Here is a 24,927-nt window from a genome sequence, read left to right as displayed (position 1 = left end):
CGTATTAGTGGCCCAAATAGATCCACGGCCGCGAGGTCACAAAGTTTGCTTGGTATTATCGGGTGCAATGATGCAGCATACGTCACTGTGGCCGCCTTTGCTCGCTGACAAGGTCCGCACACTCTAAGTACACAACGAATACGCCGTAGTATGTTATTAAAATAGCATGTCTCCTTTAGTTTTTCAAAACATTTCTGTGCTCCGAAGTGGCCATAACTCAAATTTATGTACCATACACTTTTGTTTACGAGTTCCTCCGGAATCACCAACACTCATCTGGAGTCGCCCGGGGCTCGTTTCTTGAATAGTATTCTATTGCGCACTAAGTAGTACTGGCGTATTCCTACATTCTCCTTGTCCTCCCACTTCTTCTTTATATATTTCAATACTGCGTCCTTATCCTGTTCGTCCGCTATACTCCCTAAAGAGGTGGTAACAAAGTTCTCGAACACTACATTCTGTAAGTATAGGATGCTAAAATTATTTTCACCGAGTTCCCCTTCTTCTGTGTGAACCAAACCTATAGGAATGCGCGATAAAGCGTCAGCAATTACATTTTTCTGTCCCGGAATGTATTCTACAGTGAAATGATATTCCTGTAGGTATAGTGCCCAGCGTCCTAGTCTCCCATGCGTGATTTTTGTGCTCATAAGAAATTGGAGCGCACGATGGTCAGTGTACACCCTGGTGGTCCTCCCAAATAAGAAATACCTAAATTTTGAGAATGCCCAAACTATCGTGAGTGCTTCGAGTTCTGTCACGGAGTAATTTTTTTCACATCGAGAGAGCACCCTGCTCCCAAACGAGATTGTTTTACAAGTTGTAATATCATCATTTCCTTCCGTTTGAAACAGTACCGCACCTAATCCTGACAAGGAACTGTCCGTCATTAAACAGAATTCATGTGTCAGGTCGGGATGCGCGAGGATGGGAGCCTCTACCAATGCCTTTTTCAATTTATAAAATTTATCCTGTGCCTCTTGATCCCAGACCCACAAAGCGTTCTTCCCTGTTAGTCCACATAGACGGGGTGTACCAAGTACACTAAAATTTATAAATCGCTTATAAAAATTACACAGGCCTAAGAACGCTCGCAACTGTTTTTTATTTGTCGGCATTGCACACTCCGCTATCGCCGAAATTTTCTCCGGATCAGGTTGTATTCCATTTGCTGAGACAATATGACCTAAGAATTTTATGTTCTCTCGTCCGAACTGTGACTTATCTAAGATGACTGTTACACCTGCCTTCTCAAAAACATCCAGTAGTCTGTTCAGAACGTCATTATGATCCTCCCACGACTTTTCCGCAATTAATATGTCATCCACGTAAATTGTCACTCGCTGTTTCAAATCATCAGGCAAAATGCTATTTAATCACCTTATAAAAGCAGATGATGAGACGGTTAGTCCGAACGGGAGACGCCGAATTGGAAACAATTTCCATAACACAGGAACGCTGTATATACTCTGCAAGATGGATGTAGCACGATTTGCCAAAAACTCGAACGGAGGTCGACAGATGATAGTACCTTTCCCCCAAGGAAACGTTGTAAGAGTTCCTCAAGGTTCTCAGGCCTGTCCGTTTCCGACATAATAATTATGTTTATCTGTCTCGAGTCTAGTACCAAACGAACCGAGTTGTCGCGTTTTGGTACGACAAGCAAGGGTGAGTTGTACGAGCTTACTGTCCGCTCAATTATTCCTTGTTCTAACATCTTGTTTATTTCCTTCTCCACCTGGGCTTTATACGCCACGGGAATAGGGTATGGTCTAACAGAAAACTTCTGATGGTCACGTACTCTGAATTGGTAAGTAAAACCCTTAATCGACCCCGGAGTCTCAGAAAATACCCGTTCATGATTCCTAAGTAGGCAATACAATTTCTCCTTTTCCCTGTCCGTGGTTCTGACACCCGCGATGCTCTTTCTCAGTGCATCAGCAAAAACAACATCTCTCCCCTGCTCACCAGACCTAGAGCACGACTCACTTACATAGTTCACGAGTAGCTCCAGTCTGGGTTGCGACTCGGTTTGAGCTTGAAATTTTAGGCAACTAATTTCTGACTCGGCACGTCATATGCATTCATCAAATACTAAATTAATTAGCTGATCCCCAACTTGAACTGTCATTACTCCTCCACCCATATCAATTACTGCATGGTGGGCATTCATGAAGTCATTTCCTAAAATCATTGCCACTTTCAGCATTGGGAGCACAAAGAAGTTGTACTCAAACTCTCTTCCCTGGCAGGTAAAATTAAGCCGAGTCTGCCTTCGGATTTCTACGCTCTTACCGTAGATTGCGCCCTTCACCTTTATTCCTCGCACTTGAAAAACGGGCCAAGTCCCAGTCCCTTCGCATTTTTGAAATGCTGCCTCGCTCACTATGGAGAAAGGGCTTCCAGTGTCAATGACACACTTAAAACATATTTCGTCTACTGCAACTGTCACGACTGGACTTATTCCCGAAATTTTAGCACTCGTAGTTTCTTGCAACAAATTCTCTCTAATATCTTCCCTCTCTATATACCGTATGCACTCATTTGCCATGTCGCTCATTTGTTCCGATTGGGCGTCTTCTGCGCTGATCGTTTGTCATTGCCGGTTTTGTTCATTTTTATTTGCTGGATTATATCTAGGGTTAGCCGGCCGAATTTCAACATCATGAGGTGCTCCGCCTACAGTCCTATTCCCACCGTGTTCACCGTAGTATCGATTCTGGTTGCCGTAACTGTTGCGTTCACGATCCTGTCCACGTCCTCGATCATTTCCGTTGTTCCACCTGTGTTAGCGACTGTTACCACAGTTTCTATACGGCCGGTCCCGATTATTGTTCCGTTCACATCGCGACGACCAGTCACGCCGTTGATTAGTACTACGGCCACGACTGCGATCGCGCTGCTGTGCCCCATAATAACTTTGTGCCTGATTAGGCGGGAATTCTGCTGTATTATATTCCAACTCTTGGAGAAGTGTCTTAAACGTTTCCACGTCCTCTTTGCATCGTCCCGCAAGAATGACGTGGCGCAAGTGCATCGGCAATTTGGTGATGCATATCCTAATTAGTTCCGCAGGCCCGTATGGGTCGTATAGAAATTGATTTGCCTGCAGCATGTGGTCGAATAGGCGTGCTGGGCTGCGGAAACCAGACTGGTTTAAATTTGACAGCATAATTATGCCATGCTTGACCCTATCTTGTGCCGCTTCCGACCAATAGGCGGACAGAAAGGCTTGTCGAAGCCCCGAGTGGAGTTGCAGTGACGCGCTGCCGACCTCATGCGAATTGCCGGTTCGCCTTCCAAATAGCGACACATATATTCTATTTTATGTGAACTTGCCCAGTCGGGGGGAAGACAGAACTCAAATTGCTCGAGCCATGTTCGTGGATGTATTCCTTTTTGCGAATTTCGAAATATCTCAAACTTTCTCACCGTAAGGAAATGTTTGAAATCAAATCCCCACATTTCCTACCGGCGAGGCCCTTGAATGTTTCTATTTTTCTCATGTCTGCCCCTCAAAATACATTCTTACCTGTCGTCAAAATCTCCCTCGTGGCCGGAGTCCCTCTCTGCACTGTTCGTACAGCTATTTTTAGTGCTATTGGCGAGTTCGGAATCACACCCCATGCGGCTTTCCAGATGCGCCACGCGATCTTGTAATTCGCCTGTTACAGCTTTGTGCCGCCTGTTCACTTCGAACTGTCCCTTCTGAAATCTAAGAAGTGAACGCACTTCTTCGGTCTCTACGACCGCTACCGGTGTAGTATTGTTATCGCTCTCCGTCACCTTCATCGTGTCTACGATGTCCGCTAATGCCGCAATCTTATCATGTATTTGTCTGTTGTCCTCCGCCCCAGTCGGCTTCAATTGTTCTACTTGCTGTTCGAGTGCCTGAATCGCTTGACTGTTGTCCGCTACTGTGTTGCTAACGGACGCGGGACCCTGGCGAGTACCTGCCGGTATTCCCTTTGGCATTCTTCTCTCAGAGCTTGTAAATTCCTAAGTAGCTGTTTCTCGCTCCCTTTCGATTCCGCATCGCGACTCCGCTTGCCCTGTTCTAAGGCTTGCAGACGATCATCGATTTGTTAAAATGTATGGCCTAATTCTTTCATAATATCACTTTTTATTTCACTTGCCAGATTGTTTATTCTTTGTGAGATATCATCGGACACTCTCTGCATCGATTTGTCGACTTTATTTGTCTGCTGGATTAGTTTTTCGTCTATTTGTTCGCCTAGCTCATGGATCGATTTTTCAGATTTCTGCGTCATTTGATCGCCTAGCTCTTGGATCGATTTTTCAGATTTCTCTGCGTTTTCTTTATTTTGTTGCAATAAAGCTTTCATGAGTTCTGCCAAATCAGTTTGGTTAGTTGGAGGCAAATTAATTTCTGGCTCTGATGTGAGCCCATTCGTACTGTTTTGCATTTCCTCTGAAGTGTTCCCCAATGCATTTTCGGAACCGTCCGACGCGTTAATATTCGATATCAAATTATCCCCTTGGTCCATGTTACTTCAGTTGTTGGATCGCCTACTTTTAGCTTGGTTACGTGTATGCATTAGTTCAATTTATACCCGGTACGCAACACACTAATCAAAATAAATGTATCCCTCAAAAATTACGATAGTCACACGAAAGGTACCCAACCTAGTACGCACTTTTTCACACGCAAAACAAATTTACATCTTTGATCGAAGTCAGTGCAATTTGCAAGCGAGAAAAAAAAACACATACATATAAAACACACAAATATGGAAAACAAAACAAGACAAACAACACAACGCCGCTCAACAATCCAGTGAATCTTTTGAAACTCTGCTCAGAAACAACGCAGAAGTTGTTTGCGCGCTGCAGGGAAAATCAATTAAGATTATACAACGCTCACAATCTAACGTTTCAGAGATTCCAGAGTCTAGTGAAATCACAGAACAGGGTCGCCATGTGTAGTGTTGTTGCATTAATTTGAGGTGTAAGTGGTGCTGACATTCAAGACCATAAAAGTGGGTTAAAAGCTGTGAGCTATGTAGGGAAGTTAACCTTGCATTACTGCGCAACTGTTTCACCAGGTATCCAGTCTAGCTTACCAAATTCCCAACCAGACTAACATTAATTACAATCTTTTAATCATCATACGACAACCGGTGATTGAGAAGAGAATTTAAATAAAAAGAAATGAATCAGTTTATATTTGGAAATTTATTTTAACATTGATCTTTGAAATTTCAGCATATTAAACTTGATTCATAACTGAACTGGTGCCTTATTTAGGATTGTGAAAATGTGAGTTTGTAATCTTACAGAACACACCAAATATGGAGCCAAGATTGGGAGACTGCATACAACACTGCATTCATAAAATAACACACGAAGAACGTTGAAACATATGCAAGAGGAAATTAACCACAACCAACCGATTCAATTTTCACCCAGAGAAGTTACATTCGTAGTACAATCCTGTCCGTCATGCAATTACCACACTCTGGTATACTAAATTCATACTAACTCTCTGTGAAATCTTCCCGAAAAGAATAGCTGAGAGCTACTTTGATGATTACACCACATGCTTCACGTGGTCAACTTGGTTTACACAAAGAGTGTAACTCCACAATAATTTTGATAATTAAAATAAATGAGATCGAAAAGCAATTTACAAAAGAAAAACCTCGAACTGGTTACTATCGTCTTACTATTAACCTGATGGGTCAAACAATTGTATAAGCACGTGGTAGTGGTCTCACAAAGTACACCCCACGTGGGTTGAACATAAAGAAAAGTTGCTATATTGAAAAATATTGTCAAGACGAGACATTCGCATTTAAGATTGATGATCTTAGTTAGAGTTACTGATCAACACGTGGTTCCACTTCACTCACAAAATAGTGACAAAGCAACTACTGGAAGATATTCTGAACTTCACACTCAAAATACACTGCATTGCAATTTAAGATAACACTAGATATTTTAGAGCTAAACCTGAAATAAAGGTGATTAAATTTTCAGTTAGGCTGCACTTAAGAAATCCATTGTCCTACGGACTTAGCAGAAATGTGCTTAGCCGGAGATCTTAACACTTCAGACGCTCGCCGCGGACAGACTGCCGTGGGTCCCTCCTGAGGGGTGCCTCACAAATACAAACGGAAGTGACCAGAGAGGCGGCTTCCTATACCAACATGACAAGGGACGGACAGGACCATACTAAGAATAGAAACTTCTCTGCTTTTAGAAAGCGTAGCTACCTGTTCCAACTTTGGTCCTACTGTTCTCTAGCAGACAGGCTTGTCTGCTACCATCAAGCATGCAACTAGAAATACATTTGCTCATTCATCCTCTCACACAGAAGGGAAGGGAGATGACAGTATCTTATCATATACAGTATATAAAAGAAAGTGTATGAAGGTTCCGTATGAGACTGTGTGACATGAATTACATATAAACTGTGTTTTAAAGTGTAGTAGTGTGACAGATCGTTCTTGTTTATGTGTAAAAGTAACACGATTCACTGCTCATTCTCCTCCCAGATAGTCAGAAACACCAAGTTAATTTAGAAGAAGAATTTATGCCGTAAATGACAACAGATTTAAGAAATTAATGTGAAAGGAATCGAACAGAGACCTTTCAACATGAACGTGCTTTTCTGCGAGCATCGATGGTTGCTGCAGAAAAAACGGTGAACGAAGCACATGTAATGTGAGTAAAAAGCTGGAGAGATGCTTTGTCTAAGGGTGTGCTTCTATTTTCTTTATGTCTGGTAGTGTGCATGTAGTAATCTTCTGAAAACTTGGAAGTACTTCTGACTAACCATGTATACATTCTTTTACTTGGCCATCGACACTAATTTTGCTGCCCAAATGGAAAAATTCCTCTGCTAACTTTAGTGTCATTTCCTAAACTAATTGCCCCGGTATAACCTGGTTTAAGTCGACTACTATGCATCACACTTATTTCACTTTTGTTGATATTCATCTTATAACCCCTTTTCAGTTCCACTCAACTGATTTTCCAAGTTCTTTGTCATCTCAGTCAGATTTCCAATGCTATCAGCAAACCTTTAAGTTTTGTATTTTTTTTTTTTTTTTTTTTTTTTATAATTGCCAAGAGAAGGTCTTTGATTCATAGGACAGATACGCATAAAAATAGCTACATATGAAAACAGACATCTTTTTGACAATGCCTCATTGTATGTCTTAACTACCGATGGACAGAAAGAGGTAGTAACCTTTTTGGACGACAATAGGAGATTGTATTTACGTTAGCATTAACTGTGCAAAGCTGCAACCCATCATTTCAGTTGAAGCGTAACAGCAATGCAGTGGGCTGTGCCCCATCCATCTTAACAAGTTCTTTTACAGTGTTGCCACAATGGCTATCAGACGCGCTTCAGTTAAGGCTCAGAGAACGGGAAGCGTGCTGTGAAAAGTGTGAGAAAACATTTCTGCTTGCTGCGGAAGGCGACAGTTGAGTAGACTGTGCAGGGTCTTGCCCACTTGTCGGTAATAAGGTGCCTATTGGATGATGCGTTCTCGGAATGCTCTACAACAATTCCAACAAATAACATTAGTAGCTTCATTTCTAGAAAGCAATTGCCAATACTTAACTTTGGAGATTTACAAGTAGTAGTCGCAAACAAGGGGGCGACTTGCAATATAATTTAGAGTCCTCGATATGTGAAATGTTCAGGCAAGTTTACACATGTCACTGATAACTAAGGTGCCGACCTGCGCGGCCGAGGCTAGCAGGAGCGGCGAATGTTCCCTTCTTCTAGGTGTCACTCTTGGCGCGGCTCGGTCCAGTTCCGCGCACCAATGGCCGCCGTTTCCTCACCGCCTTCTCCACTCTTGCGTTCCGCATCTTCGTTCCAGCGCTTATGGTTACGCCAGAACAGACAGGTAGCAGAGCTTCAACACAAAAAGAACACAAAAAAAGGACATGACGTGTACATCACGCGATGCAAATAATGCAAATTAATTGATGGGTTGCTATGGCGCATTGACAACAGTGGACAGTTCAGGTATGACGTTAAGAGCACTGATTACAGAAACTAAATGCTAAGACGTGCAATGTCAATTAACAATATTTTTCATCCAACTATGGTATAACTTGCAGCAGATCACAGCCAGCATTTAATATTTCGAGTTCTCCTTTTTCTACAGTTGTCTCAAAATTCACACTTTCAAATGCCCAATATGAAAAAGGTCGAGTAATGACAGACTGGATGAAGGTACTGGTACAGAATGAAGATCTCCTATTCCGCTCTACCTTTTTTTTGTCAGGGTATTAGCTTACAACCAACTCAACGCACCTATATGTCGACAAACAACTGGGGGAGATTTTCTATAACTTGGGAGGTTTGTTTCTGACCCATGTCAACATCATTTTGTTAATTCGAGTGGAAGATGATTTGGGTATATACGCACATAAAAAAAAAGTTTTGCATCACCTCGGTTCCGAGAGTTCCGGAACTTGTACAGAAAATTGGAATAGCGATCAACATAAACATCATTTACGCCCTTTTTATTGCTCATGAAAACCACACATTGCATGTTGTACCACCATGCAGTAAGACCTTCAGAGGTGGTGGTCCAGACTGCTGTACACACCAGTAACTCTAATACCCAGTAGCACGTCCTCTTGGAGGACGACGGTTCAATCCCGTCTCCAGCCATCCTGATTTAGGTTTTCAGTGATTTCCCTAAATCGTTTCAGGCAAATGCCGGGATGGTTCCTTTGAAAGGGCACGGCCGATTTCCTTCCCAATCCTTCCCTAACCCGAGCTTGTGCTCCGTCTCTAATGACCTCGTTGTCGACGGGACGTTAAACACTAACCACCACCACCACGTCCTCTTGCATTGATGCATGCCTGTATTTGTCATGGCACAGTATCCACAAGTTCATCAAGGCACTGTTGGTCCAGATTGACCCACTCCTCAACAGGGATTCGGCGTAGATCCCTCAGAGTGGTTGGTGGGTCACGTCGTCCATAAACAGCCCTTTTCAATCCATCCCAGGCATGATCGATATGGCCATTCTAGTCGAGCGATGTCGTTACCCTGAAGGAAGTCATTCACAAGACGTCCACGATGGGGGCGCGAATTGTCGTCCATGAAGACGAATGCCTCGTCAATATGCTACCGACATGGTTGCACTATCGGTCAGAGGATGGCATTCACGTATCGTACAGCCGCTACGGCGCCTTCCATGACCACCAGCGGCGTACGTCAGCCCCACATAATGCCACCCCAAAACAGCAGTCAACTTCCACCTTATCACACTTGCTGGACAGTGTCTCTAAGGCGTTCAGCCTGACTGGGTTGCCTCCAAACACGTCTCCGACGATTGTCTGATTGAGGGCATATGCGACACTCATCGGTGAAGAGAACGTGATGCCAATCCTAAGCGGTCCATTCGGCATGTTGTTGGGCCTATCTGTACCGCGCTGCATGGTGTCGTTGTTGCAAAAGTGGACCTCGCCATGGACGTCGGGAGTGAGTTTGCGCATCATGCAGCCTATTGCGCACAGGTTGAGTCGTAACACGACGTCCTGTGGCTGCACGAAAATCATTATTCAATATGGTGGCTTTGTTGCCAGGGTTCCTCCGAGCCGTAATCCGTAGGTAGCAGTCATCCACTGCAGTAGTAGCCCTTCGGCGGCCTGAGCGAAGCATGTCATCGACAGTTCCTGTCTCTCTGTATCTCCTCCATGTCCGAACAACATCGCTTTGGTTTACTCAGAGACGCCTGGACACTTCCCTTAATGAGGGCCCGTCCTGGCACAAAGTGACAACGCGGACGCGATCGAACCACGGTTTTGACCGTCTATGTATGGTTGAACTACAGACAACACGAGCCGTATAGCTCCTTCCTGGTGGAATGACTGGAAATGATCGGCTATTTGACCCCCTCCGTCTAACAGGCGATGCTAATGCATGCTTGTTTACATCCTTGGGCGGGTTTAATGACATCTCTGAACAGTCATAGGTACTGTGTCTGTGATACAATATCCACAGTCAACGTCATCTTCAGGAGTTGTGGGAACCTGGGTGATGCAAAACTTTTTTTGATGTGTATTAAGTAATCGTTCTCTATGCCATTTCGTATGTTTCCTTGCTGTTTCTTGAAGACTAATCCCAACAGTGATGGTGGGTCTTACCTAGGCCAATATATGGCAATTCCTACTGTTAATTATGTCTTGTAGGTTGAAAAAGACTTGGAATAAGAACAATAGTCGCGGAAACCAATTTATTTCACACAATGTCTCAGTAAGCACAGGTTAGACAGATACGAAGTCAGCTTGACTCAATGTGTGAACCTTGCGGCTGTTGAGGTAGAACAGTTGTTAGGATAGTAATTTCCCAACATTAATGTTTCATTGCCGTAGAGCACTGTTACGCTAACACATCGACAAGTGAACACGGACTGCTGCAAAACACACAGTATAATACCCTGGGCTCAGATTCCTCTGAATTATTGACCAGTAAACCTAATGGTTATCATATTTACCAATCCTTCGTTACTATACCTCTACACCGAAGGATTAACCATTTTTAGTTTGGTTGCTTAAGCAGTGTTCCTGCCTCCATCTGACCGCCAGAGCTTTCAGTTGCAAATTACAAATGATGTGTTTTGGTACTGAGATTTGAGCAAATTCGCTTATCACTGGCAAGATGTTATGAGTACTGCATTCTTGCTATAAGAAACAATGCAAGGTTTTACAGAATGTATTGCAGAGAATAATTAACGATAATATCTTTTCGTTTACAAACATCTATTAGCTGTGAACAGTACGGAGACAGATCTTGGTGAATGGTTCTCAAATCCACTTCTTACACCGACATTTCGAACTGCCATGCATTGGCTATATAGATCCTTTTTACGCGACTAGGAGACCTGGTGCGAAACTTTCGCACTTCCATAGTTTTAAATAAAGACAGTATTTGGAATACGTGTAGTCATTGCGGAAAGCGTAGTTGTGGGAATGAAGAGAAAACATCTTCAAAAATGAAACGAACGACGTGAAATAATAATCATGAATTTATTATATGTCCTTAGATATATATTTCATGCACATAATTTTGAACAAAATTCTGTAGTGCTTTACAATACCTCGGTGCAAACGATATTTGACATAAGAACGTTATCTTCGTATAGATTTTGTTGTTGACAAAAGTTTATAATTAATGATAAAATAGAAATACAAAATAAAAAGAAGTAAATAAATGTAATTTACCGCTCAAGACAATGTTTGGCTATCATTAGTTGCTTGTAATTTCTAGCCGGCCGGAGTGGCCGAGAGGTTAAAGGAGCTACAGTCTGGAACCGCACGACCGCTGCGGTCGCAGGTTCGAATCCTGCCTTGGGCATGGATGTGTGTGATGTCCTTAGGTTAGTTACGTTTAAGTAGTTCTAAGTTCTAGGGGACTTATGACCACAGCAGTTGAGTCCCATAGTGCTCAGAGCTATTTGAACCATTTTTTTGTAATTTCTAAATTTCGACCGTTGTATTTATATTATTTACCTGTTGTTGAAGGAAAGTTTAGTATCAAATACAAATATAAAATACAAAGAAATAATTAAGTGCGAAATGTAAAGGTTAGAACGTAGTGTTCGCTTCTTACGTGGTATAACAATGAGACTACCATAAATTATAACTGTATTTTGAGATATTAACTGCACCTCGTACTTCATGTACGATAAGCCATAGTGGCAATAGGTAAATCTCATCTCAAAGCGACAGCGACAAAAATATGTTTGTCGTTTCGGAAAGTATATTCGTTTAGAAAAGTCAACTAGTACGATGGGCAGAGATAATGGACGACCGCACCGGAACGGTTATTAGCTATGACATTACTGCACACAAATTATCCAGTTATTTAAAGCAAATAAAATGGTAGTTGTAATAAGATAATATGAAAAGGGCGTCTCTTATTTGCGATGAATAATTTAGCTTCGTAAAATAAGGTAAGTAGGTGGCCATTCCTGACGGTCTTTTGCCTATGATATTTAAAAGTCTCTTTTATGATAAAATTTTTCACGAATGGTATTAGAGAAAAATTGGTATGCAATGGCTGAAGCCGTTTAAAAAACCTTTCTAATGACATCTCATTCATCCCTGTAAGATTGGTATGTGTTGAGGAAATGGGGTGTTGACTTGAGAAATAATATATACCATGTTTGTCATCCCTGTGTTGGAACAGAGTTGTAACCAAGAGGTAACCATCATCTCTATGGCACTGAAGCCGTCTGCGCTATCACAGTAATCGCCACCAGCAAGTTCCTGGCTGCCTTCACATTCCATATATGCAGGGTGTTCGTGAATTCCCGATACAAACTTCTAGGACTTGTAGGGGGGTGGGGGTGGGGGGGGGAGGGGGAACGAGTACATAATATTATGAATAGGAGTCCACGTCCGGAAACGTACCGGTTCCGTGCTACAGGCATTTGAAAACGTGTTTGCTGTGTAGAATAGTCATGGTGAGGGGGTAGGGGGGGGGGGGGTTGCTTACGTTGGATTAGCTGATATCATTTGACTTCTATCCAAGCTCTTTCACTGTTTCAAGCCTCTATCACATGTCTGTGAGTGTTAGAGCAACTTGGTTGATTACATGCCTGCAGAGTAAACCGACATGATCCAGCTGTACGGCGTCGCCTTTATCAAGATAGTTATACAGGATGTCCGACACCATCACATTCCTTTTTGGCACAATTACGCAGTTCGAGAAAGGAGACCTTCACCATCAGCAGGCATGACTGTGGTGTTCCAAATAGATGCCGCACATCCAAACTGGAAGAGGCTGTACTGCACCATGTTGAAAAGAACCCGTTAACGAGTATATCAGAAATTATGCATGCAAATAATGTTGCCTCCAGCACCATCTGTTATGTTGTGGATGACTAACAACTACATCCATACTACCTCCAGCACTCCATACTACTTCTAACAAACACACACACACACACACACACACACACAACACACACACACACACACACACACACACATACAAACACACACACACACACACACACACACACACACACACACACACGTGAATGTGGCTTGAACCAGGTGAGAGAGGTAGGACAAAATGGTTCAAATGGCTCTGAGCACTATGGGACTTAACTTCTAAGGTCATCAGTTCCCTAGAACTTAGAACTACTTAAACCTAACTAACCTAAGGACATCACACACATCCATGACCGAGGCAGGATTCGAACCCGCGACCGTAGTGGTCGCGCGGTTCCAGACTGTAGCGCCTAGAACCGCACGGCCACCTCGGCCGGCCGAGGTAGGACAAACATCAAATGAAATCAGCCAATCTGACTAAAGAACAGTCCACCATGAGTACTCTGTTGCAAACCTGCCTAGCAAACATGGTCTCAAACGGCTGTAGAACGGCAACGGTACGTTTCTGGACCTGGGTTCCTATTCAAAATTTTATGAACTCCGTGATGACTGGGTGTTTTGTGATTTCCTTAGCTTAGTTAGGTTTAAGTAGTTCTAAGTTCTAGGGGACTGATGACCATAGATGTTAAGTCCCATAGTGCTCAGAGCCATTTGAACCATTTTTTTTATGAATTCACCCCCTTCTACAAGTCCCAGTAGCCTGTAATGGGAATTTCTGAACGCCCTATAGCTAGCGCGAATCGCTTTGTCCTCTTGAGAGGAGAGGTTTTCGACTGCAGGCAACTAGAGGACCTTCGTAGGGCTCTGAATTAGGTCCATACTATAGCGAATACCTGCCTAGTGACCTTGTAAGTAGGCTGTTTAGGTTTTTATATTGTTAACGCCACGTAGCGCTCTATATGAAAATCACTGACTGTGCTGTGTGCAGTCTGTGGCTGGTGGGCATTGTTGAAATAGTCGCTATTGTAGTGTTGGGCAGTTGGCTGTTAACAGCGCGTACCGATGCGCAGTTGGAGGTGAGCCGCCAGCAGTGGTAGATGTGGGGAGAGAAACGGCGGAGTTTTGAGAGCGGATGATCTGGACGTGTGTCCATCAGAGACAGTAAATTTGTAAGACTGGATGTCATGAACTGCTATATGTATTATGACTTTTGAACACTATTAAGGTAAATACATTGTTTGTTCTCTATCAAAATCTTTCATCTGCTAACTATGCCTATCAGTAGTTAGTGCCTTCAGTAGTTTGAATCTTTTATTTATCTGGCAGTAGTGGCGCTCACTGTATTGCAGTAGTTCGACTAACGAAGATTTTTGTGAGGTAAGTGATTTGTGAAAGGTATAGGTTAATGTTAGTCAGGGCCATTCTTTTGTAGGGATTATTGAAAGTCAGATTGCGTTGCGCTAAAAATATTGTGTGTCAGTTTAGTGATGATCAGACTAGGTAAAGAGCGAAATGTCTGAGTACGTTCAGTTTTGCTCAGCTGTTTGAAAATCAAATAGCGTAAGAGTTTTATCAGCACGGTAATTCATAAATTTTTTCTAAGGGGACGTTTGATAACCTGACGAACCTGTTGTGTTGGCAGGCACCGCAGCCCCCGGCCAGCTGGGAGGGTGACCGCGATGCCTTGGAGCAGCCATCCTCCTGCGCGCAGAACATGGGTCAGCGTTACGAGGGTTCCGAGGACTGCCTCTACGTCAACGTGTTCGTCCCTTACAACGCGTCAGGACCTTTTCCTGTGCTTACATGGTTTCCTGGAGGCGCCTTCAAAGGCGGGTCTTCGGTAAACGTGGGTCCAGACCTCTTTCTGTCGCAAGACATCATTGTAGTCGCTGTCCAGCCACGAGTTGGAGCATTGGGTAAGTACAGGGTGAGTCAAAAGGACTTTAAAACTCTGCAATGAGTTGAAATTTATTGAGGTGACTTACAGAATCGTCAGATGTGTCATTTTGTAGGAAACAACCTCAAGTTACAGATAAAGGCGTCAGCTGTCGTTTTGATTCGATCTGACTGCTGTTTGTGATGCGGCAAACATCCCGCCGGTAATCATTTCCTTCCACACTCGTTGCAGCAAATCGGGCGTAACTTGTGCAATGGGAGGGTAGATTCGATTTCTCAAATGTTCAAATGTGTGTGAAATCTTGTGGGATTTAACTGCTAAGGTCATCGGTCCCTCAGCTTACACACTACTAGGTCATCGGTCCCTAAGCTTACACACTACTTAACCTAAATTATCCTAAGGACAAACACACACACACACACATGCCCGAGGGAGGACTCGAACCTTCTCCAGGACCAGCTGAACAGTCCATGACTTCAGCGTCCTAGACCGTTCGGCTAATCCCGCGCGGCTGGGTTTCTCAGGTCGGCTAAATGATTTAGTAGGGGAGGAACATTCATACCGTCTTTAATAAAACTGCAGAGAAAGAAATCCAGTGGTGTCAAGTTTGAGGGGTGAGGTGGTCATGTGATTGGTCCTTCACGGCCAATCCCCATAAGTAATCTTACCTGCATCACTAATACACTGTGCCATTGTGAATCTGGATGGTTTCAAGTGTAAACGTCTACGCAGTACTCGCCAATCTTTTGTAGAATGCCAGTCAAGCGAGACGCACATCGCGTTGATTTTTGTGGACTGCAGGCAAAGCTCTCCCTAACCTGTTCGACGTAATAATCAATACGCGGGCGACCTGCTGACCATGTCGTAGTGAACAACCCGTCTCAACAAAGTTCTTGTGCTAAGAGTAATAGGTAGGCCTGCTTGGCCTTTTTTTAGCGTAATCACTGTGAAATTTACGACGAACCGTTGTTGCAGAGTTCGTTTCTTGAAAGCAAAACACACAACGAGCACACGCTGCAGCAGTGAAAGGAGCCCTTTCAATACTGCACCACGCTGGCGCTCGTGGTGGCGGAATGCTGTACTGATGCACTTTGTGAATTAAACTTGAGGTTGTTTGCTACAACATTACACATCTACAGTGTAAGTAGGCTGTTTAGGTTTTTACGTTGGTAACGCCACGTAGCGCTCTTATGTAAGTAGGCTGTTTAGGTGTTCATGCTGGTAATGCCACGTAGCGCTCTGTATGAAAATCACTGACTGTGCTGTGTGCAGTCTGTGACTGGTTGGCATTGTTGGAATATTCACTGTTGTAGTGTTGGACAGTTGGATGTGAACAGTGCATAGCGTTGTGCAGTTGGAGGTGAGCCGCCAGCAGCGTAGGGTGTTACAAAAAGGTACGGCCAAACTTTCAGGAAAAATTCCTCACACACAAATAAAGAAAAGATGTTACGTGGACATGTGTCCGGAAGCGCTTAATTTCCATGTTAGAGCTCATTTTAGTTTCGTCCACCTACGCTCAATGGAGCACGTTATCATGATTTCATACTGGATACTCTACCTGTGCTGCTAGAACATGTGCCTTTACAAGTACGACACAACATGTGGTTCATGCACGATGGAGCTCCTGCACATTTCAGTCGAAGTGTTTGTACGCTTCTCAACAACAGATTCGGTGACCGATGGATTGGTAGAGGCGGACCAATTCCATGGTCTCCACACTCTCCTGACCTCAACCCCCTTGACTTTCATTTATGGGGGCATTTGAAAGCCCTTGTCTACGCAACCCCGGTACCAAATGTAGAGACACTTCGTGCTCGTATTGTGGACGGCTGTGATACAATACGCCATTCTCCAGGGGTGCATCAGCGCATCAGGGATTCCATGCGACGGAGGGTGGATGCAAGTATCCTCGCTAACGGAGGACATTTTGAACATTTCCTGTAACAAAGTGTTTGAAGTCACGCTGGTACGTTCTGTTGCTGTGTGTTTCCATTCCATGATTAATGTGATTTGAAGAGAAGTAATAAAATGAGCTCTAACATAGAAAGTAAGCGTTCCCGGACACATGTTCACATAACATATTTTCTTCCTTTTTGTGTGAGGAATGTTTCCTGAAAGTTTGGCCGTACCTTTTTGTAACTAGTGCCTTCAGTAGTTAGAATCCTTTACTTAGCTGACAGTATTGGCGCACGCTGTACTGCAGTAGTTTGAGTAACGAAGATTTTTGTGAGGTAAGTGATTTATGAAAGGTATAGGTTATTGTTAGTCAGGGCCATTCTTTTGTAGGGATTATTGAAAGTCAGATTGCGTTGCGCTAAAAAAAAATTGTGTGTCAGTTTACTGTTGATCAGAATAAGTAAACAGAGAAATGTCTGAATACGTTCAGTTTTGCTCAGCTGTTTGAAAATCAAATAACGTAGAGGTTTTCCAGCACTGTCATTTATAATTTTTTTTCTAAGGGAACGTTTCATAACAGATTCTGTAAGTTATTTCAATAAATTTGTATATAGAATAAATTTCTTTATTTCCATCTCTAATCACAAATTTGTTAGGTCCTCAGACTACCAGTTTCGGTCAACAATGACCATCTTCAGATCTGTTTTAAGCACATGTCCTAATATAATGGACCATCGTCAAAAGATAAATATCAAATCAGCTCAGTTTGTTTTGAACAGTAGTGCTGTTAACAAAATGACTATAGTATATAGGATATTTAATTTATATATGACGATGCTGAAATGATTTTGTGTTTATCTTTTGACGATGCCACTATGACTCCTTTATATTAGGACATATTTTTAAAACAGATCCGAAGGTGGTCGTTGCTGACCGATACCGGTAGTCCGAGGACTTAAAAAGTTCTTGATCATGAACGGAAACAAAGAAATGTATTCTACATTTTCTGGATCATTGTTAATTCTTGAGCATGTAGCATATCATTTCAAAGCTGTAGTTTAGATATTTTCCTTGTGATCTATGCATACGTTAAATTTCTAAGGTCTTCGATTTCCGTATTCACAAAATAATGATAAAAAATATGTAATGCTACTGAAGAGAGACGTTGTTGGACGGGAACAATCACAGGCAATGACGGATGACACGAAACAATGTAAATACATAACAGAGGAGGAGTGATATATTTATAGCGAAAACTTGTATAAGTAGGAAAGTAGTATGGCAGACATAAATAGGCCTACCATTCATGTTTAACACAGGTCAGAATACCAACATAAAGGTGAGGATTACACTCTCCTTAGGCACTAATGCATATTTTGCACCTGTTATTTATGCTGGCTAACAAATTTTTAGGAGTCGTTGGGGGGATATTGTTCCACTCCTCTCTCAAGGTGGTTTTCGCTTCTTGCACATTTCAGGGAGAGCGTCTTCACTGAGAAACAAGTCTGCCAAGAGGATTCCAGGCATGGTCTATAACACGCAGGCCATCCATAAGTTCCTCATTGTATACTCTGTCCTACACCGCATCGATCTTACGTGGGCTGGTATTCGCGTCCAGAAACGGAATGTCGGGACCTCCCGCACCCTAAAGAGACGGACATGATCCAGAATAATCTCTCTGCAATATCGACGAGCTGTAACGGTAGCTCGCACAAAGATACGCATTGTGTTTGCCCATTGTGCGCAGTGCCTGCCCACACCATAACGCTTGGGCCTTACCGAGGACGTTCATGATTATTCTGTGGTGTGCAACGCGTTCCCCTCTCTCCACACTAACTGATGAGAAACATAGAAGTAGATATCCTCGGTGTAACAAAGCAGCTTCAATCACTTAATAAAGGCAAGGCCTCCAGTCCAGATTGTATACCAGTTAGGTTCCTCTCAGAGTATGCTGATAAAATAGCTCCATGTTTAGCAATTATATTCAACCACTCGCTCACAGAAAGATCCGTACCTAAAGACTGAAAAATGCTCAGGTCACACCAACACCCAAAAAGGGAAGTAGGAGTAATCCGCTGAATTACCGGCCTATTGCCGTTGGTGGGGAGTCTTGCGTGCCTCAGCGATACAGATAGCCGTACCGTAGATGCAACCACAACGTAGGGGTATCTGTTGAAAGGCCAGACAAACGTGTGGTTCCTGATGAGGGGCAGCACGCTTTTCAGTAGTTGCAGGGGCAACAGTCTGGATGATTGACTGATCTGGCCTTGTAACACTAACCAAAACGGCCTTGCTGTGCTGGTACTGCGAACGGCTGAAAGCAAGGGGAAACTACAGCCGTAATTTTTCCCGAGGGCATGCAGCTTTACTGTATGGTTAAATGATGATGGCGTCCTCTTGGGTAAAATATTCCGGAGGTAAAATAGTCCCCCATTCGGATCTCCGGGCGGGGACTACTCAAGAGGACGTCGTTATCAGGAGAAAGAAAACTGGCGTTCTACGGATCGGAGCGTGGATTCAGAAAGATGTAGGTTGCAGTAGTTACTGGGAGATGAAGCTTGCACAGGATAGAGTAGCATGGAGAGCTGCATCAAACCAGTCTCAGGACTGAAGACCACAACAACAACAATATCACTAACGTCCATTTGAAGTAGGGTTTTGGAACATATACTGTATTCGAACGTTATGAAGTACCTCGAAGAAAACGATTTATTGACACGTAGTCAGCACGGATTCAGAAAATATCGTTCTTGTGAAAACACAACTAGCTCTTTATACTCATGAAGTGCTATTGACAGGAGATGTCAAATTGATTCCATATTTTTAGATTTCCAGAAGGCTTTCGACACCGTTCCTCATAAGCGTCTTCTAATCATGTTACGTGCCTACGGAGTATCGCCTCAGTTGTGCTACTGGATTCGTGATTTCCTGTCAGAAAGGTCACAGTTCGTAGTAATAGATGGAAAGTCATCGAGTGAAACAGAAGCAATATCCGGCGTTCCCCAAGGAAGTTCTATAGGCCCTCTATTGTTCCTGATTTAAATTAACGACATAGGAGACAATCTGAGCAGCCGTCTTAGATTGTTTGCAGATGATGCTGTCATTTACCGTCTTGTAAAGTCATCAGACGATCAAAACGACTTGCAAAATGATTTAGATAAGATATCTGTATGGTGCGAAAAGAAGCAATTGACCCTGAATAAAGAAAAGTGTGAAGCTATTTACATGAGTACTAAAAGAAATCAGCTAAATTTCGATTACGCGATAAGTCACACAAATCTGAAGGCTGTAAATTCAGCGAAATACTTAGGGATTACAATTACAAATAACCTAAATTGGAACGATCACACAGATAATAATGTGTGTAGAGCAAACCAAAGACTGCGATTCATTGGCAGAACACTCAGAAGGTGCAACAGGTCTACTAAAGAGACTGCTTACACCACGCTTGTCCGCCCTGTTCTGGGGTATTGCTGTGCAGTATGGGATCCGCATCAGGTGGGACTGACATCGAAAAAATACAAAGAAGGGCAGCTTGTTTTGTATTATCGCGAAATAGGGGAGATAGTGTCACAGACATGATATGTGAATTGGAGTGGCAATCATTGAAACAAAGGCGTTTTTCGTTGCCACGGGATCTTCTCATGAAATTTCAATCACCAGTTTTCTCCTCCGACTGCAAAAACATTCTGTTGGCACCCACCTACATAGGGAGAAATGATCATCACGATAAAATAAGAGAAATCAGGGCTCGCACAGAAAAATTTAAGTACTCGTTTTTCCCGCGTGCCGTTCGAGAGTGAACGGTACAGAGACAGCTTGAAGGTGGTTCATTGAACCCTCTGCCACGCACTTTATTGTGAATACCAGAGTAGTCACGTAGATGTAGATGTGGCCAGAATCACTCTGCCACAGTAAAGCAGCATTCGGCGGAGAACATCACTCCAGATCACTGTTCCTGACCGCAACCAACACTGTTTTACGCACTATACACCAGGGAACTCTTTCTCGACGATGACGTGGTTAAAGTGGGATGCATTTAAAACGCTTCCGAGCGTACAAAGCAGCCTGATTTAATCGTCATGAAATGGTTCTGGCAGAGGCACCAGTGGCGACTGCAAGGTATGAAGTGGTCAGGCTAGGAGTGAGCTGTCTGTCCCGTTTCTCCACTAGGGTTACGTACCGATCCTCTTGAGGTATGGTGGTCCGTCTACGACCACCAGCAAGCTTTCGCTTAGCATTTCCTCCTTCAGCAGCCGCAAGATGACACTTTTGGACGCACCCATTACTATAGACACAATAGCATTACTTTGACCAGCTCCCAGCCGTCCAACTGCTCGCATACGATCTTAAGCACTCAAATGATGTCTTGCAGACACGTTATTGTACCACACGGAATACCGCACTAATCAGCTCCACAAAAACTTTCCTCACACACCGTACTACATGAACTGTCAACGCATTTTTTGTTCACAGCGTCTATTTTGACCAGCGGTAAATTGCTGATGCAATAACACCATGACCGGTGAGTGTGCAACCACTGTGTGTGTCTTTCATCGCTGGAGAAAGAGATAAAACGCTAGGATCCACAAATAAACTCCTGTGTCGCGTTCGCCAGCTGCATTGGTGCACAGCCATAGCGAAAGAGAACACGTGCAGACTTTCCCGACCTTTAACTGTATTTGGCAATGCTGGAAGAAGCTTGTTCTTCAAAACGTCTTGTTAACTCGTACCTGCTCATGTATAAAAGCCTTGGAACACAATGAGTAAGGATTAAGCCATCTCTGTCCCTAAAAGAGCCCCCATTTTTCAGAACTGGCCCTTACCCGAGATATTTTTGGTGACAGAGAGTCTGTGTGCCTCCAGGGAGCTGACTGTAGTCTACACTACTGGCCATTAAAATTGCTACACCACGAAGATGACGTGCTACAGACGCGAAATTTAACCGACAGGAAGAAGATGCTGTGATATGAAAATGATTAGCTTTTCAGAGCATTCACACAAGGTTGGCACCGGTGGCGACACCTACAACATGCTGACGTGAGGAAAGTTTCCAACAGGTTTCTCATACACAAACAGCAGTTGACCAGCGTTGCCTGGTGAAACGTTGTTGTGATGCCTCGTGTAAGGAGGAGAAATGCGTACCATCGCGTTTCCGACTTTGACAAAGGTCGGATTGTAGCCTATCGCGATTGCGGATTATCATATCGCGACATTGCTGCTCGCGTTGGTCGAGATTCAATGACTGTTAGCAGAATATGGAATCCGTGGGTTCAGGAGGGTAATACGGAACGCCGTTCTGGATCCCAACGGCCTCGTATCACTAGCAGTCGAGATGACAGGCATCTTATCCGCATGGCTGTAACGGATCGTGCAGCCACGTCTCGATCCCCGAGTCAACAAATGGGGACGTTTGCAAGACAACAATCATCTACACGAACAGTTCGACGACGTTTGCAGCAGCATGGACTATCAGCTCGGAGTCCATAGCTGCGGTTACCCTTGACGCTGCATCACAGACAGGAGCGCATGCGATGGTGTACTCAACGACGAACCTGGGTGCACAAATGGCAAAACGTCATTTTTTCGGATGAATCCAGGTTCTGTTTACAGCATCATGATGGTTGCATCCGTGTTTGGCAACATCGCGGTGAACGCACATTGGAAGCGTGTATTCGTCATAGCCATACTGGCGTATCACCCGGCGTGATGGTATGGGGTGCCATTGGTTACATGTCTCGGTCACCTCTTGTTCGCATTGACGTCACTTTGAACAGTGGACGTTACATTGCAACCGAGTTACGACCCGTGGCTCTACCCTTCATTCGATCCCTGCGAAACCCTAAATTTCAGTAGGATAATGCACGACCACATGTTGCAGGTCCTGTACGGGCCTTTTCGGATACAGAAAATGTTCTACTGCTGCCCTGGCCAGCACATTCTCCAGATCTCTCACCAGTTGAAAACGTCTGGTCAATGGTGACCGAGCAACTGGCTCGTCACAATACGCCAGTCACTACTCTTGATGAACTGTGGTATCGTGTTGAAGCTGCATGGGCAGCTGTACCTGTACACGCCATCCAAGTTCTGTTTGACTGAATACCCAGGCGTATCAAGGCCGTTATTACCGCCAGAGGTGGTTGTCCTGGGTACTGATTTCTCAGGACCTATGCACCCAAACTGCGTGAAAATGTAATCACATGTCAGTTCTAGTATAATATATTTGTCCAATGAATACCCGTTTATCATATGCATTTCTTCTTGGTGTAGCAATTTTAATGGCCAGTAGTGTATAACATCTTGTATAGACACCTTTTATTAACCTGACACGTTGCACATCATTACGAAGTATCGTATTGATTATCTATGGAACAAGTACTAATCTAATCACTAATGCAGACACAGTGTGTGGCGGCAGTATTATCTGCGCAGCAGAAAGTTCAACTTTTGGAGACCGCGACTCCAGATGTCGCAGCAAAGACAACAGACAAGGATAGCCGTTGGCCTGCTGAACGATAAATATATCTCGCCTGGCGTTTGGGTCGGCAGTTCACATCTTGCTACTAAAGCCCCAAACGCCCATTCGCAAATACAACTGATATCTCGCATTCTGGACCTTGTAGGGCGTCCGTAGGCCCTTACTATAAATTTGCACTCGCACAGGTCGATAGGGCGGACAATCGATCGTGACGTGTTGCGAGAGCGAGTGTGGAGTTGAGCCAGTGCCATGTTGCGGGTAGAAGTGTGTGGAGGTCTTTGTTGAAATGTAAGGCTTTAACGGAGAAGGGAGTCGCCATCGCCGTGGTTAGACCCCTTTGTACAAAAATAATAGCCGGCCGAAGTGGCCGTGCGGTTAAAGGCGCTGCAGTCTGGAACCGCAAGACCACTACTGTCGCAGGTTCGAATCCTGCCTCGGGCATGGATGTTTGTGATGTCCTTAGGTTAGTTAGGTTTAACTAGTTCTAAGTTCTAGGGGACTAATGACCTCAGCAGTTGAGTCCCATAGTGCTCAGAGCCATTTGAACCATTTGAACAAAAGTAATACCGGGAAGGTGAAGAAGTATTATTACGAAAGTGATCAATGACATTTCTAGGGCCGATATTTGGTTTCGCGTCTACCGCGCCGGCATCACCTTGGATTGCGGTGTTGGATTGCAGTGTTGGATGCAGTGATGGATTAGCGTGTGACGATAATGGAAAATGAAGAAGCCTGTGCTGAGATTAGCCGTAATTAGATATGTATGACGAAGGCAGTGGCTGTCTCCTTTTTTTGTGTTTTTGAGACGAATATAGGTTCGTAATTAGTGAAACTGTGTTGGTGTTTTTCTTGTTACCAGACATGTCCTCACAGCTTTACTTCTGCCAGTATCTCGTCTCCTACCTTCCAAACTTTACAGAAGCTCTCCTGCGAAACTTGCAGACCCAGCACTCCTGAAAGAAAGGATACTGCGGAGACATGGCCTAGTCGTGCTTCGGTAGCTCAGATGGTAGAGCACTTGCCCGCGAAAGGCAAAGGTCCCGAGTTCGAGTCTCGGTCGGGCACACAGTTTTAATCTGCCAGGAAGTTTCATATCAGCGCACACTCCGCTGCAGAGTGAAAATCTCATTCTGGAAACATCCCCCAGGCTGTGGCTAGGCCATGTCTCCGTAGTATCCTTTCTTTCAGGAGTGCTAGTTCTGCAAGGTTCGCAGGAGAGCTTCTGTAAAGTTTGGAAGGTAGGAGACGAGATACTGGCAGAAGTAAAGCTGTGAGGACCGGGCGTGAGTCGTGCTTCGGTAGCTCAGATGGTTCAGTCTGCCTTCGGCGGTGCTACGGCACGGACGTCTGTTTACGTCCCTGCCGGAGAAGTTCGCGCTCGCGCAGTTGTTTACCTCTTCGGCGTACTCGTGCGTTTAGGCGACTCGATATAGAATGGCACATGCATACCGAAAGTCGACTCTTAAGATTAGTTTTTCGAATGAATATGCGCGACCGAAAGCCTACGAAATAGAAAGGTTCCTACGAGACGAAGTTAAACTCGACTACAACGAACTTATCGGAATCCACCTCTCCATAGTGAGCAGTGTCGTTTACGTCAAGCTGATTAACGATGCAGTATGTGACAGAATCATCCGAGATACTAAACATGGACTCAAATTCCGTCACTCTGATGGACATGTTGGAGAAGTCACTATTGATCATGCAGGACTGGGCTTACGAAACATACGTATTTTCGAACTTCCCTTCGAGGTTCCGTCTGACTTGGTCGTTGACGCCTTACGCCCATATGGAAGAGTGCTTAGCCACGTTGAG

The 24,927-nt window shown here is 44.0% G+C and overlaps 1 protein-coding gene across 1 annotated transcript in view; it reads left to right on the top strand.

The window, feature by feature from the left end:
* Positions 1–24,927, top strand: part of LOC126412970 (venom carboxylesterase-6-like) — a 174,099-nt gene that overhangs the window by 85,106 nt on the left and 64,066 nt on the right. The window contains exon 3 of the mRNA XM_050082861.1: positions 14,484–14,757. Coding sequence (XP_049938818.1) covers positions 14,484–14,757 — 274 coding nt within the window. The remainder of the gene's footprint in view (positions 1–14,483; positions 14,758–24,927) is intronic.

The sequence above is a fragment of the Schistocerca serialis genome, chromosome 7, assembly GCF_023864345.2.
Source record: "Schistocerca serialis cubense isolate TAMUIC-IGC-003099 chromosome 7, iqSchSeri2.2, whole genome shotgun sequence".
NCBI lineage: Eukaryota > Metazoa > Arthropoda > Insecta > Orthoptera > Acrididae > Schistocerca > Schistocerca serialis.
This window is presented reverse-complemented; position numbering and strand designations above follow the sequence as displayed.